Source organism: Prorops nasuta, unplaced genomic scaffold (assembly GCF_024137725.1).
Source record: "Prorops nasuta isolate Cenicafe-Biocafe unplaced genomic scaffold, Cenicafe_Pnas_1.2 PNAS00002, whole genome shotgun sequence".
Taxonomy (NCBI): Eukaryota; Metazoa; Arthropoda; class Insecta; order Hymenoptera; family Bethylidae; genus Prorops; species Prorops nasuta.
The window spans coordinates 1,379,941-1,399,175 of NW_027116799.1; the positions used below are offsets into that span (position 1 = coordinate 1,379,941).

The 19,235-nt window shown below is 40.3% G+C and overlaps 1 protein-coding gene across 6 annotated transcripts in view; it reads right to left on the reverse strand.

Annotated features, from left to right (window-relative positions):
* The window catches only part of ens (ensconsin), a 121,780-nt gene that overhangs the window by 100,727 nt on the left and 1,818 nt on the right, over positions 1 to 19,235 (reverse strand). For 3 of the 6 annotated variants that reach the window (XM_066732077.1, XM_066732047.1, XM_066732019.1), the window contains exon 1: positions 11,292 to 11,477. The exons of the other annotated variants lie outside the window; for them this stretch is intronic. In XM_066732077.1, coding sequence (XP_066588174.1) covers positions 11,292 to 11,334 — 43 coding nt within the window. In that variant the 5' untranslated portion in view covers positions 11,335 to 11,477. Of the gene's footprint in view, positions 1 to 11,291; positions 11,478 to 19,235 lie in introns of those variants that run through there. 6 annotated transcript variants of the gene reach the window in all.

Sequence of the window (19,235 nt, forward strand, 5' to 3'; positions counted from 1 at the left end):
GTTCTCAAGTTATCTTGGCTCTTCTGGAGTTTCGTTAATTTCTTGGAAGACGCAAAGGTCAAAGGGTTCTTATGACAAAGAATAATTCAATTTTCGTAAATTTTAAATACTTTTATCGCTAGCTTGCCAATTCCAACTAGACTGCAGCAGCTAAATAAATCAACTATTTATCAGTATAGTAGAATTTTCGATAACGCAATTTATAGAAAAATGGCGTGCAACTTTTATTCTGGTATAAAAGAAAAGTTAATAAAATGGCAGTAAACTTGGTCACACGGATATTAATATGCTTAATGAGCACGCTGAATATTTTCTGATAGTTATCGCGGAAGTAATCAATCTAAAAGTGTTTTGTGCCAGGGAGAGAGAGAGAGAGAGAGAGAGAGAGAGGGAGCTACTGGGTTTTCTTACTAATCAACTATCAATGCAGTAGACAATATGCGACAAAATAATTTTTCACGAAAATAATATCTTGAAGCGTACATATGGTTACAGCTGCTTTATTCCTCATCGTGGTGGGTGTGGTGCGGAACAATCGACAAAGCAACTTATATATAGCTGGTTAAATAAATCGACAAGGTTTACAATAGAAAAGACAGCGTTTCGCGTCTGGAAATAGAGAAGAGGAAGAAGAAATTAATCGCGCACTCGAACAATATTAAAGTTCTCCTCAGGAGTTAGTGTTTTCTCGAAATTGAAAGATAGGATCAGTTACGTGAGCGCGAGCGAGAAATATTGAGTCGAGTCAGCTGAAAGGGAAAACAATGGCAACTAAGTACGACTGTTGGAGTGTTATAATTGAAGGAGACACTGCGTTACTTATAGTGGCCGGGAAGCAATTCAAGTACTTTGTACGGTAGCGCGAGCCCACAGCGTTAGGCAATAGGAAAGTGTTATGTTGCTCGATGCAATGGCAAAGGAATGATTGTGGAAAAAATGCAAGTTGCATCTGCGAGGGAGCGTCGGGTCGCGCCGGTAATCATGTGAAACGTATACTATATGTATATATCGTACCTATATAGATATAGGTATACGTAAAGAGCCACCGCGGTCTAGACTGACTCGCAGTGACGGGGGGGCAAGGTAAGATGAGTTACGGAAGACCTTCACCTTGACCTTCAAAAGAGCACCGACATTCGCTCTTGTACGAAAGGTGAAGCAGACAGACAACCGATCGACTGGACGCACGAACCGTTCCTCCACTCACCGCGTAAGAACAACATTGCGACATTTCCGCACTTACGTAACTCTTCAGCTCGCAAAGCAACCTCTCCATTGTCTTCGTGAAATTCACCAACCACATAAACTTTGCTCTCTGCAGCATCGATTCTTGCTCTTTTTGCATCGAGGAACCTTAATGAAACATCGTATGGAACAGCGCTAACAGTGGATTTACGAATCAATCGAAATGGATGCAATTCGTCATGTATATATCTATAGGCAGGAAATGGAGCTAGGCTATCCTGAAAAAAACTCGCGTTTCGCTAAAACGGTGGCACTGCTATTGCAAGAATATTGCAACGTTGAAAAAGCCGCTCTATATATATATATATATCACTATTAATTACGAGCGAGGAGAATACAAGGAAGCCTCATCGCGTGCATGTCGAATCTAACTCGCAATTAATGATTTGCCAGTTGATTTCTATAGGAGTGTGTATACCGAAGGAACGAACAGTCATGCTTGGTAAATATTGACGTTAAAATCTTGAAAGTTCGAGTCTGCGTGTGCAGACACAACTATCGTTTCCTCAAAGTTCTCTCTTCTTCGTCGGCAGCACTTGGAATTTTCGTAAAGTCTTTCATGGCTAACACAAGTACAATATAATTGGATATATCGAGCGCGTTGTTCAGTCTCTTCCACATATGACACATTCTCCGAGAGAAATTGTAAATTACACGTGGCAAATGTGAAAGCGTGAAATTCTCACGGATAAGATTTGAGCAAGGGCACGCGCGTGTCGCACTCGTCACGAAACATGTCAAATAATTGTTAACTGCGAGCCATACTCGTCCAGCCGGATTCCTCGCTAGTCTTCAGGGTCGTCGAGAGAGCTCTCACCTCCTTCCTTCCTCTCTCCCACATACTCTCGGCTAATGTTTTCGACTCTCGCCACCTCTACGCTCCCCCCCCCCCCCCCGACCTCCCCCTCCTTTTCAATATTAACACGCTCGCACCCAAAAATCTTCTTTCACTCGCAAATATTTCTGTCGATACAACAACCTATCGAGTGCTTTCGAGTGTGAAATAACTGTAATTGCAAACTGTAAATTCTATCGACATGATGAATTAATCTAATTCAATGCTGCATAGCCAACAGCCGCACATTTATACTATTAGAGACAGTGTTTTTAAGGTCAAGAGCACTGGGCTCAAATATTACGTGATAAATGGAAGATTGCGTTATAGATTACTGAAACCGTTTATATACGTCGAAGAAGGGTCATTGTTCTCGGAGTTATGAAGCAGGCAGCCAACTGTTTAGGCTTTTTCATTTGTTTTTTGGGAAGTAGGGGAGGGGGGAGGGTGAAAGCGTTTAGACACGTCAGGTCACGTGGAGGCCGTGGAGCAAAGTATACAGACTCATCAGTCTCGGACTAACAGAGTTGAGTTTGAATTGGACAACCGCGATAAACCGAGTGATTAAGAATTTATACATTTTTGTTGTGCAAAGTTGATTCTGTTCTAATAAATTAGTTGAAAAATGATTCATTAACACGAATGAGTTACCCGCGGCCAATTTTAAAGGGAAAAAAGAGCGACTCCCACGAGATCCTTTCTCATACAACCTATACTTCTTCTTCTTCATTAGATATGACGTTAATTTGGACCAAGAATATACATAAAACTCATGTTGCTTTCCGTATGAGGCTTGTGGCAAACGAACGGAAATACATTTCAAAGTCTGGCGAGAGTCTAAGATTTACCTACCTGTCTGGCTGTCCACCTTGTCGTTCAGCATTTCTAATACATTTCAGTATCTCTAGCATGGATTATTAAAAAACTGCAGCATCACGTTTCATTGCGATAAAACGTAATCGAGCGCAGACTTTAGAGAAATAAATCAACGTCTATGCAGCACGCGTCAAATTAATTAGCTGTTATACATATAACAATTGCCCGCAAAATTGACCGTACGAAAAAGGAAACAATGATTAAAATTTATGAATTTTTGCGTCATGCACGGCCAATTTTGGTTAAGAATAACTGTACATCGAGAAGTCATTGACTGTGAAATATCAGCATTTTCTGCCTGATATATACATATTTCAACTAAGCCAAATCGATATTAAACTTGTGACTAAGAACGGTGTCTTGGTAACCACCGCCACATCCGTTCTAGCAGTATCGTTAAACATTCGAAACATATGACTGAATTTGGAAAACAAAGCTATCATAGCAACACAGACATTTGTAATCCGATATATACTACATGCACATGTGTCTCAGCTGACCAACCAACGGACCTTCGCGTTTAACATTGATCTTGGAATTTGTCGGTTATTATTAGAGTATCTTGAAATGTAGGTTAAAGAAATAGACATTTGCGACAGTATAAGCAATGAGTAGATTTTGCAATGAACAGTTGTTCAATAAACATTGAGATACATTAGGATGAAAAATAGCTCGACCAAGCAGCAGCTACAGAGTTAAACCTGTAGCGATCTCAGCTGAGAGAGAGAGAGAGAGAGAGAGGTCGAAGGATGACGATCGAGGAAGCAGTCAGGCAGCAGTCACACCCAAAGGCACCATGATGACTAAAGTCTGACGTTAAGTGGGACTTTGCATTTAACATGATTGGCCTCCATTCTAGATTTCTACAGGCGGTACTGCTCGCTCGCTACCGTCCTTCTCCTCTCCGTATACCAGTATAGAGGTTTATGTAATCGCGTAATATAGCGCGTGGCGTGGGCGAGGTCGTCCATTCTGCCCGCCTTCCTTCCTTCCTCACCATACGCACACACGTACACATGGCAGGCACGACTCTCTCAAAGACCAATAACGTCTCTCTTGCAATCTTTTTAGGAAATATCGACGTTCTATCGTATTACAGGATTTTTCTCGCTCCCAAGCCTTGGCACATTATATCCCATTGCACTGAAAATTCTGAAACCATAATGTATATCTCGTGATGCAACGGTGTAAATACAGCAGGCAGGCACTAATAATGACGTCTCTGCGCTCATTCCTCCATCGAGAAGCTCCACAATACAATAACTACCCCCTACCAGTAGCTTTCACAGGCCTCGCTACTATAGTACACACAACGACCAGCCTTGAACTATATACCTCTATCGATTTTTCCACTCTGCGAGGATACTAATTCCTTCTCCAACGTATCTCGAGTAACCATTCTACTCACAAAACTCTAATTCACTCAAGAATATCTAAGGTTTCCAACGAAAATTACCAGCTAAATCATTGAAGGATAAATACATATTTCACGAGATTTGCACGATTCGACGTAAACTTTTAAGGGGGCGAGAGGGGTGGTTTATATCGCGTTAGTATCGTTGCTTTACCCAATTGGAGGTAGGTATATAGGTAAAAAAAAAGTAGAGGTTATAGTACACCGAGGAGCAACACATGTCGTATGTGCTCGTCCAACTGTTGACAAACACCCTCCCTCCCTCCCACTCGCGAAAAGGCGGAAGTACATTCACCTCTCTCTCTCTCTCTCTCTCTCTCTCTTTCCCTGAAAAATTAACCTTGCGCCAGGAACTACGACTCTGACTTGTAGTATCACAAGCAAGACTCACCTATTGCATTTAGAGAAAGCAGGAAAATTCGATCGTGGAAGAATTAGAAACTTTTGAAGCAAAAAATCAAGCGACTGTTTTACATCGCACAATTTTCGTGCAAAGTTCGTCTCTGATCCCTGCGTAAGAGGATTCTCCCAAGGATCATCCGTATGAGAGAAAGCTAATTGGACGTGTCCAATTGGCAGATGCTAATTAGTTGGCGAGACGGTTTGCTGCTCACCTTAATGTAACTAGTGGCTGCGAGAGCTGATTTCTTTTCGCGGATACCGTTTTAATAATTACGATTTCCGTAAAGCGCTCGCTCGCGCGCTCTCAACAGCTCAACCAGACGCACGTTTATTACGTGCATGCTCAGCTTTTTAATCCTCGTGTTTAATTCATTTGGAAAACACAAGGGGATCACGATCATCGGAAAGAAAATGCAAATTATCTTAGAATATCTCAGGAATTAATATACGCGTGCAATTATGCCTTAAATCTCTCTGATATTAAACAATTTATCCCACTGTAGACATATATGTTGATGAAGCCATCGCCACAATCGTATATCGACTACGTCATGTTGTTATGGGTGTTAGCAGGTTTTGCCATATACCGTTTTCTCATGGCTTGGAATCCTCGATCGTCGACATTAAACGCACCTTTATTGACCTACCTATCGTGAGAACATCCTATCCACTTCTTCTCGAGACACACGCATTATCCAGAATTTCTGGCAAGCACCTTGCAATCTAACAAGTATTATCGCCTGTTTGCCTGCCTACTTGCTTCGCGCAGTTTCTTTTTCTGAAATACAGCAGAGTTGTCTTTTTCCTCTTTCACGAAATCACCACACCACTTTGCATTTAATGCTTTTTTTTTCATTCGATTAATATCTCTTTTTCATATTCTACAAACCACTATATGTATATGGTATACAGTAAAATTTAATTGTCAGAGAAATTATAGTAGCTGCATACTACTTGCGATTAATGAAAATTGTGATTTGGTTAAACTTTTCGATCTATCGATGAAAAAATGGGGGTAAATATAATTGATGAGAAGTAAATGTACAGGAAACATCGATTGCTTGTCAATTGGAATGAAATTACTGTCTGGCGCACTGCACAAGTGTGTGTTCGCAAAGACTAATCGAGTGCGCGCGCGTGCATCGCGAGACCACTGTTAAAGATGGATGATTTTAGTATCTATCGAACTATAAATTAAAATGGCCAAGTCTACCGATGATTGAACGGAGAAACGAAAAGAAAGTGGAGCTTTCAGGATTACTCGGTTAAATCTTGACAAACCGATGAAATTCGCTTCGATAAGTCATTACCCTACTTGATTATGAGATTTTTTTTGTTGGAAATTCAACATAAAGATTAAACTATAATAATAATGAAATATATTAAAAGTGTATATAAATAATAATGAAATTTCACATCCGCCTATTTACAAGTGCGTACTATTTATGTATAGATGAATCATGCAATAGGTAGCATAAAAATAATAGAGAATAGCGTTCGTTTAATTCTAGACTCTGTTGCTAATTACGATAGCATAACTGTTTTTATGAGTTAAATGATAAAATTTGTCGAAGCTGTACAAACATTCCTTTATGCATACATGAGGAAGAGAGAGTCACACAGCAAGCGAATAAATTGGAAAAATCCTAGGGAAAATTTCACCGCGCGAGAATAGGGCCTCCTTGTGCGATCCCACCCGCTGTGAAATGTATAGCTAATGTATCGAGTGATCGTGCAAAAAGTTCACTATTATAGATATTCGAAGAAACGGACGTTTTGCTCGCATCTCATCTTTACTAGCGATTGGCGAGAGGTAAACTTTCGTTACTGCCACATCTTCACATACATATTGGCCACATGTATGAAACATGCGCGTGAAATTCGGTTCACGAGTGCACGGAAAGTGAGGAAAATCTTCTCCGAAATGGGAGTGATTCTTGTCCTGCGAGTGTCCGAGGAGAGGCTTTCAGGCTGTACGTACGATGCTCGAGCAGGAAGCTGATTACTATTCGGTTAAAACTGTTCCGTTTCACGGTGGTCGCTCGCTCATGGATCGCCAAGCAACGATACGAATCAAATTCTAGCAGAAAACTTGAATCACTCGACTGTTCGTACGCCTCCTCCTCCTCCTCGATGAATATGGAGAGAACGTACACATACATAACGGTAAGCCCTAAAGAAAATGGTTGCACTCGGTATTCATCCCCAACGCGAAATTTATTACTCTATACGCGAGTGCAAATTGGCGAATTCTCTTTCATTGCGAGTAATGCAGAGATAAAAATAATGCTTCTCTGCTTGCGTAACGCTAAAATCTTCCTTCTCTTATACTCATCAACGTTATGCAGTTGAGTTAAATTCATCATAAATATGTACCCTCGTTGAAAATGCAACCTACTTATTATATGTAATATATAGCTGTACAGTTAGGACGTTTCTTTAAACATGCGTATGCCAATTGCCACGTGCATGTATACATCTACCGTTAATGCAAGCAGCAACAGCATTCGGGATATACCCAATGTAATATTATTAATAAATTAACAGACCATATGCGCAATTAATTAGCAAATCTGCAAAATCTTAAGCGCGAATATCCAATTTTCCTAGGAATAAGTGGAAATTGGCTTTAAATATTCGTCACGCAACTTATCTCGCTGGATAGATCGTTGTTGACTGGACGCGTGTTTATATGAGATATTTTATGAACATTTTGCCGACACACGTTGATGCAATGCGGAAAGACTCGAGAAGGAACCTCCAGAAAAGTTGTTGCTGCGCGTGATACGCCTGTGCATTCTAACGATTATAACAAGAGTCTCGCTGGCTCGCTCGCTCGGTAGGTCCGTTCGTTTGTTTCACGCTCCAAGCAAATCTTAGTTGCGTGAATAGGTCAACCGTGTAAGCTAACGCAGAGTCCCTGACGCAATGAGATAAAAAATCCTTAGGTATTAAATAACTTACTAAATTGGTTCATCTGAATAACTTGAAATTTCAAGGAGTTGATTCGTCAAGATGATTAAATATTCATTTATACCACCTCTTCGCGAATATCGTAAGAAATTCATATCAAATTTTATGTGATTTATAACAGCAAGAATCATACATTTTTGAAGAATGATCGGTTAAAGAAGTTATTACATTCATTCATCGATTAATTAATATATAATAAGAAACAGTAGCGACAAGAATGATTAAGCGGGAGCAAATTTGCGATGAGCTTTTCAAGTTGAAAATCATCAATTTTCAACGTAGGATATTCCGAGTGTGAAAAAAAAATCTGTACCAACTATCAGAGAGAGAAAGAAAGAGATGAGGTACCAATGGCGAGATCATAATTAGTATCACGATTCTAGTCTGTGAAGTTCATTAAAGAAGATAGTGAAGGAGGAATGTTCAATTAACCTAATGACTCAGTGCTGTAGGCAGATTCACGATCGATAATGAACGATCATGATAGATCTTCGATGAAGGCGGCTCTTATTTCCAAGCCATTCGATACTTTCGCACATTCGAATTATCGTGCAGCTACTAATCACGATAGATAACGCTCGGACTAATTATTCCACTAAAAACTATATTGTTCATAATATTGATTGACAACGCGTGATAACTGCATGAGCTACTTTCTTATTAAATTCTGCCTCCCCCCTCCCCCCTCCCCCACTTTACAACCAATGATTCGTTACAGCAATATATATATCAAGATAAATGCAATTAATTGCAATGGAAAAATATCGAATTAAGATGCGTATGATCGAAGGAAAATTGATGATTTATATGCGCATTTGGTCACGTTAAGCTCTCGGAAAAGTTGCAATTTTTCAGCGACCAGTTTTCTTGGACCCGTCCTGCGTTCGTTTTATCTATGTAGGAGAATTTGCAAGACATGGAAAGGTACGTAGCAGGCGAGATATCGCGTAATGAAAATAACGGTAGTCGGAGTGACAACTGGCTTCGAGCAACAGAGTTTTATTTTACCCCCAAGGTTTGCTTCTTGGCTTACGGAACAACATCATCGCCGATCAAGTACAATGTGACTATATATATATATATATATTTCAAAGTGGCTCGAATATCGAAGCAACATATTTCATTTCTATAAATACCGAAAAAATCGCACCAGACAAAGAGCATTAATTGACAGGCAGGATTTTCTTACATGGTCGTAACGAATATAACGTGCAGATAGCAGTGACGAGTAACACGACAGCGATTCTTCGCTTGATTCAAAAGGGACATTCAATGAGATTTTCTTGCTGCACAATTGCATTTCTTATATGAATCATGCAAGGGTGGATCCAGACTCTCGACGGAACAACGCGCAACGTAACTTTATAGAGTACCAAGTCTGGGCGGTATTCTCTATGTATGTATACGTATACCCTAAGGTCAATGGCTAAAAATATTGGGGGGGGAGCAATAAAACAAGAGAAGGAACAGCTGTAAAAAGGCTATAGAGGGAGAGAGAGAATTTTTAAACCTTGATTTATCGCAATTTATAGAGAAACCGCAGGTGTTAAGTGCATGGCACTGGGAAAATAGAGAGTATTGTGCGAGTGGTGCAACACGCATTGAGCAATGCAATATAATGGAAGGCGAGCGAGCGAGCGAGAAAAGCGCGTTGGTTCGGTTCATCGTTGAGCGCTTTCTTCATTTCCTTGCGCACGTGGCCGAAGCACGAGAGGCGTGGCGCGTTTGGCGCGTGCGGCGTGTGTGCGGTGTGTGCGGTGTGCGCAATGTGCATTGGCACTTTCCTCCAACCACGCGTGAGGCGAGGCAAGGCGCGCGAGCGCATGCGCCTTCGCCTATCGTTTCTGATATTGACCTAGGCCATGATGACTCTTATCCTCTGTACTGCACCCGCATGCGTCCTTTATAGGGGGCGAATACTCGCTACACTTTCCGAGTTATTAATTGCGAAATGCGCGAACCACCATTCGTCGCAACCAGTCTCGTTCTACCTCAATGCTGACGAAAAATAACGCTTTTATTTGAAAATTGCATCTCGATCGATAAAATTCATGAAATTTTAACCGAATCGAATAAATGAGCAATCGAGGAGTGGACGGCGGAGTTATTTTAGTCCATAAAACTGATAAAAATGATTCCACGCACAATACCAGTGCTTATTTTCCTCTCGAGTGACGTTCTGAAAGAAATTAAAGAGAGATTTGGATAAACCGCGAGTTTCGCATACTCGAGACAAGAGTATAATGAATGCAGGAAACGTTTACAAAATAAATTCTTAGCAGTGGCCTTAGTCAAAAGAGAGAAAGAACAAGATAACAGTTGTTTGTTTGCATGTAGGTTAGCTCACCTGCGCGCGCGCGCGCGTTCTGGGTAATTTGACGGTTTAATTCGAGGTGGTAACCAAAGTAGTTTTCCGCGATAATAAAATTCGTCATGACGAATTGGAAGCTCGAAAGACTCCAGCTTTTGTCTCGCGTCTTCTCGGTTCTCGCAATGTCGAATGAAGATGGAATATAGAGGTTGAGAAATGGCCGCAAGGAGGATCCCACAAATATATATATATATATATATACTCGTATATATATATATGCCGGAGAGCAGACTATTGTCTCTGAAAAGATTTTTATTGTAAGAGCGAGGACGTGGTTAGCTGCTGTTGCTCTTTCGTTGTGTTTCTAGGAAAACGAGTCGCTCGAGTGAACGACCTGCGCGCGAGGAAGAAGGAGCGAGCGCTCGCGCGTTCTGCTTATTATTATTGTAAATCTTGGAGGAAAAAGAAGGTTGGAGAGGAGTTCCGGGGTAGCGAGCAGCATTTGCATCAGGCAATTAACGGCCACCTCCTATGAATTATAATTGATCGTTAAAGCGCGAGATAGACTGGATTGCGCGAGCGCGCCTTCGATCTAACAAGTAGAAAATTTAATGATCCATCCTCCCGGAGATAACGTCGGGATGATGATGAGTCGCGTCGCGTCTATCGGGAAGCCTCGCACGCCATAATCGCTATAGACGCGCGATATAATATCAATATTTAAGATGGAAGAATTTGACCAACCGCTTCTCTAACGAGTAAAGCGCATGGTCCATTAGCGTGGACGTATCGATAAGAGGAAGCAACGCGTTTGCTTAATTGTCAGCGAGTGTCGGTCGGTTGGCTTCTTCTTCTTTCTCTTCTTATATTCTTGTCGATACTGCGGCTAATTAAGCGGTCGAGTAATTAAGCAGTACTTTTAGTAGCTGAGATTACGTATATCGGTACTAGTACCGGTTCGGTTCTTCTTGGTAGTTGCGGTACCACCGGCAGGGAACCATTATCACTGACCTAAAATACGGGGTCTCTTTATACCCTGCTGCGAAGGATGTAACTGGATATATATATATATGTATGTACATGCAACGGTGTTGCACAACTACGTTACGTGGGTCATTTGGTACAATTGTCGGCTGCTGCGTGTCGGCGAGCTTAATTCGTTGCTGAGAGGAGCCTGTTACTCTCTGCTTCTTCTTCAAACAGAGGGGAGATAATAATTGACCAATGCGACGTACCTAAATCTGCTTGCCCGTAGTCCGTGTGCATTGCGACAACCATCGCGAAAAAGAACGATTAACTTTTTTTTCTCAGACACCAAGAAACGACAAGCAACTATCCACGATTCTCCATCCAGTTCGAGGTTCGTTCAGTCTGGATCGTCACAAAAATAAAGCAATATAGATGGAGAGAAGCACGAGGGAGTAGAACTGAAAAAGGACGTCGCACGTTTAAAACACTGGCTGTAAAATCCCTCCTGAAAACTGACGGACCAAAAAAGTAGCTTCGAACTCGGCGTGAATCATCGACTTATTATCGGAATAACGCGTGTAGGCATCCGGCACGCTATAAAAGGGAAGTGTGAAAATTCTATAGTGTCGGAGTCTCTCCGGGATTAATTGACTGGAAGACAGCAGCACTCTGGGACCGGGATGGAAGGAGAGATGCCACGCGCACCGAGAGAACCAGATCAACCGTGGAGACCAAACTCTATTAAAAATCTCACTCTTCGCGTATAATTGCTTCCCGAGAGTAACAATGGTCTCCAGTGAAAGAGCAAAGTTTTTGAAAAAAAAAAAGGAGGGAAACGGAAGTGAGAAAAAACGAAGGTTTGAATAAACGATGATTCACGAACTCGCGTTCGTAGCACTTTTGCTTGCTCGCAGCCAAGGTAGATAATGAAGAATCACGCACGCACGCACGCACGCAGGCACGTATTCGCGAGAAGGGAAAATTGTTGATTTTTCTATTTTCAGGCGGAACACCTGGACGTCAGGAGAGTCGTCGTCGTCTCCCTCGGGGTCAAGCAAGGTCGTAGCGGAACTGTCTGCACCGCGACCGCGCGACGTCCTTGACTTTGCGCGTGTAAAGCACGTAACGACGTAACTGACTGACGGAGAGGCCACACGGAACAAAATCGCGCTGTCGAGGAAGAGCTGCACTCTGCAGCAAAGCAACTTGTACGTACGGCTGCGTGAGCCAGAGTGCGCCAACGCCGAGTGCCGACTCGTCATGAATCAAACGTCTCGTCTCGCTTCTCCTCTCCTCGCCTCGCCATAAATCCTTCCTTCCTACCTACCTACCACCTCAGCCCTATACTATATATATATATATATATATTAGCTCTTTCGATGCAACTCGTCGTTCCTTCAATTTTCTTCGCTCGTACCAAACACTCTACGCGTTTTCTTCTCTCCTCTTTCTACTCCTCCTCCTCCATGCAGCTCGCCTCTTTTACCAGAGGATATCCGGTCGCCACACGAGGGAAGCCAGTTGATTTGGACAACGCATCCAGTACAGTCCTATATAGTTGCACATAACCGGCGACTACTACAAACGTGCCCATCCCATGGCCCTTCCAAATCTCTCTCTCTCTCTCTCTCTCTCTCTCTCTTGGATCCTCCATCTCCGAGCCGACGACCTCCTTCACCAAAACAAAACACTAACTCCCTCCCGCAGCGCCGGAAATTCTCCTACCGCGCCTAGTCAGACTCCTCAAAACTATTTCACTGCACGGAAGAATAATCCAAACTATATTACCGAGATAATAATTTTACTCTCAAATAAATAATTTACAATAATAAATAAATATAAACACACCAATCATTCCCCATGACTGATTACTATAATTTCATGAAATTACGGTACTCTTTACATATATATACGTTACGCTTGCGTTTTACTATACTTTAAGTAGAGATAATTTCTTTCTTGCGTCAAGTAATTTAATTAGTCTACTGCGATTAGAGAAATAATATAGAGTTTCAGTTATATTATTCGTGAGTGGCCACGCGAGTGAACGAGGGTAGAATCCTCTCGAAATATTGCGTTCTTCTTTTCTTCAAATACTTACTTCGAAAAGTGAACCCTCCCCTCAATTTGGGAAATTTTCCTCATCACCATATATATACACGCCGAGTTATTCTGGCAATTTGCCAAAGATTGAATCAACTGGTGCTCGTGCAGAGCTAAGCGCGCATTTCTAGAAACATCCCTATAGTTCCGCGGAAAGAAGCCATCTTTTCAACTAAGGCACAAAATAGACCCTGCTTCTTGATTTATTCGCGTCCCGAATATTTCCCCAGCGAGAATACCTTCCTACAATAGGAATGCATTTGACTCATCCAAAAGAAAACAGAGTTAAACTTAAGATGAAGGGATAATAGGGAGAAGAGTGATTGATAACGTGAGAAAATAATACAAGAGCAAGATATTGTAATCGTCCGGGCAATATAAAGCGATAGGAAGAGAAAACAAGGGTCGGGGCACACGATGATATTGGATTTGTGGCACGCGCGAGTCAAGCTGTGTGTTAACTATCGCGATTACAATGAGCAAAGGGAAACTAAATCTCCAATGAACAAGAGACTATATACTCTACGTGTCTCGGATTAATGGGTCAAGAAGAGCGAGGCCTCCGGCGCGCCAACCAACATCTCATCCATACGATTTGTCGCGGTGATATGCAAGCGTTAATAATCACCCCGATGCAAGTGATGCTGCGACTCGACGTGTGAAAATACAAGACTTTCAGAGAGCAACTGTAGCCTCCAGGTAGACATACACACACACACACGCGTACTTTCCCGACTTTCCATCTTAACGCTCGCTCTAGCGTGCCATGCTCCATGCTCTATAGATATATACCATATATATGTTTGCTGCTATTCTCTCACGCTATGCGCGATAGCTGATGGGCTTCTTCGAATGCTCGTATCACGCGTGCGTCCAGCGTCCTGCGCGTCACTGTTCAAGCAAACTTCCGACTAGTCATGCTGCCTCGCCTGCCTCTTGGCACTTGGCTTGGCAGTTGCCAGTGTTGGCACTCATCGTGACGAATGCACACCAATTATAACGCTGATAAATCCGCCGCACGAGGAGCAGCTTTCCTACCATCTGACGCACGGTCCAGCTTTCTGTATATATCATATTATTAACCCCCTCCCTCTCCCAACCGCTACTGAGATTTGGACGAGAAACAAAAGAAAATTGCCTGACTAAGCAAAATTATACTTTAATATATCAATCTTAAATCATAGAAAAAAATGACGTTTTATTATTGGTATAAAATGTTGTATTGTTAATTGTGTGTTAAAATATGGATTATTACATTAATAAATTAAACAACAATTTTATCCGTTTTTTCTCTAATTTGTAATCTTTTATAATATAATAGCAATTAATTTTGTTTTTATTATACTGTTGCAATTGCAAAGTTCGCCACTCGATGTCACCTTAAACTGTTTATAGTACTCGCGTAAGGATAGTAAAATAATTTATTAACTCGACTATTCTTTATTGCTTTTCACGCAATAAATGTACATATATTTGTTATACACGCAAATGCTATGTTTTCTTAACGAATCAACATCTTTGGTAATTGCACAAAGTACCAATTGTCCTCCGCGTGTTTATTTGAAATATAAAATAACACAAGCCAATATATAACCGAAGAATCATCCATTTATTTGTCAACAAAATGTATACATATAAATATAACGGATAGGTAATAAGAGGGTACAAGATAGCAGTGCTTAAAAGGTGATTGAAAAATTTATTGCAGACAAATCAGTGTACAAAAACAATGATAATAGGTTTCGTGATCAACATCGAAGGCCAATAAATTCTGTATAGGGGAGTAAGTTGACTGTATTGTGCCAGAGCTTAGAGCGATACCTTCGACCGCGCGACATAGCTGACCAAGTGACCAGTGACCACGTGCCAGAGAGATACGTAGGCCGGTCGCGTCGACTCGAAAAAATTTAGCGATAAGCTTTATCCACTCAGCGCTGACTGCCGTGCAGCAGCTAAGAGAAATGCCCCCCATTTAGCGCGCGCGCGTCCCGTTTCATTCGAAAGGGTAATCAGCTCTCTCGAGAAATATCAGATAACGCGCGATGAAATTCTTTCTTAGGCACGAGTCATTCACAATCGGATAATCTTACTAAGACGCGACATGTCTCATATTAGTCGAATCGGTCTGCGCGTTGCTCGATCTCGATCCATCCGTATTTGCGCGAGACGTTTTGCTATTGATACAAAAAAATAAGTAAAACGTGCAATAAATATTTTTGCAAACGTTATCCAGGTTGTCCAACTAGCACGCAGTGATATACATGCTTTCGTGAAACGAAGCGACGAATAAAAGTGAATCCATTTGAAAGCAATAAACTTGGAAAATAATCATTAAGTCATCAGCTATAGTTTTGCTTCATCGACTGCTACGTAAACTACGCGATTTGTTCAATTATAATCATGCTGTTGGTCGTTGTATCAGTGAGAAATGATCGAGTGAGACTTCTCGAGATCAATAGTGGATTAAAGAAAATAATTATTGACGAGTGTTATTGATATTAGTTAAATAAGCTTTCTTTCTTATGCGTATCAGTGCCAACAGAGTGTACATAATACAAATGTAGAGAGTGTAAATATACCAACTTTCCCAAACGCGAATTACAATTTGCTAAATAATTGTTTATTATATAATATCCCATGAATAGATCAACAAATATAACTCAAATAAGCTTAATATCTATTATCCATTTGAAATTTAAATATTCTAAAAAACTGTCTTTATCAAATTGCGACAAACACCTGTAAATTTATATTCTTAGAGATCCATTTACCTTAATAAGACAAGGAACCAGCTAGCTATAAAAATAATATATCTAAGAAAAATGTAAAACTTGATAGAAAAGTAGGTACAAAAATTCAAAGAAAAAGTGCAGATGAGTAAAAGTATATGACAAGTATAAATATACATGTGGTAATCTCTCTCGAGCGTGAGAATTATGATGGAAAAAGTTTGTTAGCTTATTCCCATTAATACTCAAACTTCTGAATAACAGGCTGAAAATATAGGATGGGTTTGAAAAAGTAGACAAGATTGTTAAGTTTATAAAGGTATATTTTGCCGGAATATATTGTAATAAAATGTCTGTGGTTGAAAATGGTACAAGAGGACATCGAATAGTGAAACATCGACTGACATTACGAGAAGAGAAGAGAAGAGAGAAAAGAAACAAAAGAGGTACAAATAACATTATATGTATACATTGTGCGCCCTGTACTGAGAAGATTATTATGCAGTGCAAGTCATTTGGTTCGAGTCACCGTGGTCCGTTCACTGAAGGTGTAAACGAAAACTGACGTGGTACGAGGGGAGCGTGCGTGAGCGACAAGACACGCCGCTCTACGTGAAATTTATAATAATAGTAATAATGAAACAAATATATATCTGTATGTTATTCCACCTGGAGATTTTCATCAAAATTACAACCGAAAATGCAAATTATCGGTGCTTCTTGTATACATATATAACGGTGCTAAAATAATTAGTGCATATTACTGAGCAGCATGGTCCTAATTGGTGGAGGAGGAAACATCGTGGCAAGAAGCAGCAGTAAAACGCTGATCTCCTTTCTTAACAATCTTCTTGCTAAAAATCAGTAAAATCGCTACAGAAATCATCGCATGATTAAAGAAACCGCGGATGAAACTGGAAATACTTTCCAAAGAGATATTTCTGAGATGGAAAAAAATTCTTGCCAATACGACGGATTTTAGAGACGCGTGAGCTCAGCTGGATTAAAAGAAATAGTCATAAAACTGCATATATATATATATATGTATATGTCTGTATACATGCAGTGTCACCTGCTTCTATATCTATCAAACATGACGTAAATCGAACGTGTGGGCTCAAATCAATCTAAAAATAGCTGCGTTAAACAACTGTAATTGAAAGAATTTTATTGTTAAATTATTAATACGTGTAGAAAAATATGAATTAGTGCGTGATCTGCTACTATCGATACACTAATTTATAGTATATGACTAATATAAATATTTTTCGTTTAAAATAGGATATAAATCCTATAGAGATTGGAAAAGTGCTGCGTATCAGCTGATAAAAAACTGCATCGCTGTTGAAGAAAAACACAATGGCAAGATTTTCACCAAATAGAGCTATGACTCATTCTCCACATTGTACAATATCTTGATTCCATAGATAAAAAGTAGTAGAAGCTTTTGCGACCAAGAGAAACGGTTAGCGTCTCTGGACTTCTAGTCATTTTAAGGTAGTTTTCTGTTAACATATCTAAAGTCAACAAACTCAACTGAGCATGCCGAGTAAAATATTATAAAATCATAATAACAAGATTTAAAAACATTTATAGAATTTAACAAATAATTATGAAGTTGATATAATGAAATTTTTAATGTCGGATCTAATATGTGTCGACTGTTGAGTATAAAAATTGAATTTTTCTAAGCAAAGGAATATCTTATATATTTTTAAGATTATTGATTATACTAATTGAATTAATACAATTTATTTATGATTATTGAATAGTAATATATCAATCCTACTACTGTAAATTCCAGATGAGACACATGAACTTGTGACTTTAATGGGTTACAAACAATTTAAAGTGATATAATGAATTTTAAAACCTAAGATGATACAGTTTACTGTTGAGATATGCAACGAAATTGAAAAATTTCTGGTTTAATCAAACTGATAAATTTTACTTGGCACTAACCGAGGGAGAAGGGGTGGGAACTTTGTGAAGTATACTTCCCACTGGGACTCGAAGGGTTGAGAGAGGTACAAAGTGAGGACGACATATGTAACGCTCACGTATGTATACATATATAGCATGGAGGAATAAAAAAGGTAAGAGAGATTGGGTTTTCAGGGATACTCCGCATTGCTATTAATAATTGGAGGTAGACTTCCTTCCGGCAAAGCCGTTCGACCGCATCTGACATATGATACCACCTGACGCAGGTGCGGTACAAATGCAAATCACTGTGTGCGCGTGGTGTGCACGTTGCGCCCACCCACCGGCGACACAAGCGGAGATATAAATTCAAGCGCGAGCTAATTATTTTGCAATCATCTGCTCAATACGCCACGCTGCATTACGAGACAAAGTATGTATACACATACGAGACACTGAGATCAAAGTACGGATCTTTCCGTTACTCCCACTAGATTGCTTTTCAACTGAAATTCTATATCATTATTATTATTATTGGAAATGATCGTGGTACGTATACGGAAAGGATAAATTGTTCAATTACTCGCGACTCGTAGCCAAAAGTATTGCAAAGTGGTAGCTAGTGTAACAGCCCGTTGACAAAAATTCAAGAAAATTGTCAATAAAATTGTAACATGATGCAATTTAAAACTTACCGTATGTGTACAATATCGTTTATCGCTGCAAGATGATGTAACATAATAGGTTAGAGAGGAGAGAAACCAATCGTTAGTGATCCATCAGGAGAAAATATAAAATTTAACCATACGATTTGCGTTAAGAATGTTTCTTGTCAAAGCTGACATTTAACGGCCTATGATAATTTCATATTAAATCCGCAAGGTCCATGCATTACGCACGAGCAATAACTTGGAGAATGCACCCCGTGTATTTATATATATACCTATACAGAGTATATCGGTGTGTTCCCGAGTCATATATGATTTACATAAAGTTAATCGATCAAAGGTAGTGTGTAACGTAGACGCCTGTAAGTTGGCACGGCAGATTCGAGATGACTGAAAAATTCAATTCCACTTGACGTCGTTGGAATAAAGAGAGTGACTTGCTGCTACTGTGCGATTGTGCGATAGGAACGTCGTCGTTAAATCAGGCACCTTGCATGGTTGACACAGAGCCGCTTAGAGATGAGAAAAGGTTCGGTGATAGAAGAGGAATTGCAAAACGGAATACACGGAAATTGGCATGAAAATATTAAAAGTTGCCAGGCAGGTCAGCATAGAGTGGTCACGCGAGACTTAGGTGCGCCTGTGTCCTGCAGAGAGCCGTTTTACGACGTACCTTTCGACGAATCGCCTGCCTGCCTACTCACGCTGCTCTTTACCGTGCTTTTTACCATCAAACGGCTCAATAAGTCTTTTCTTAATTAAACGCACGAAAAGAAGCAAGACTTAC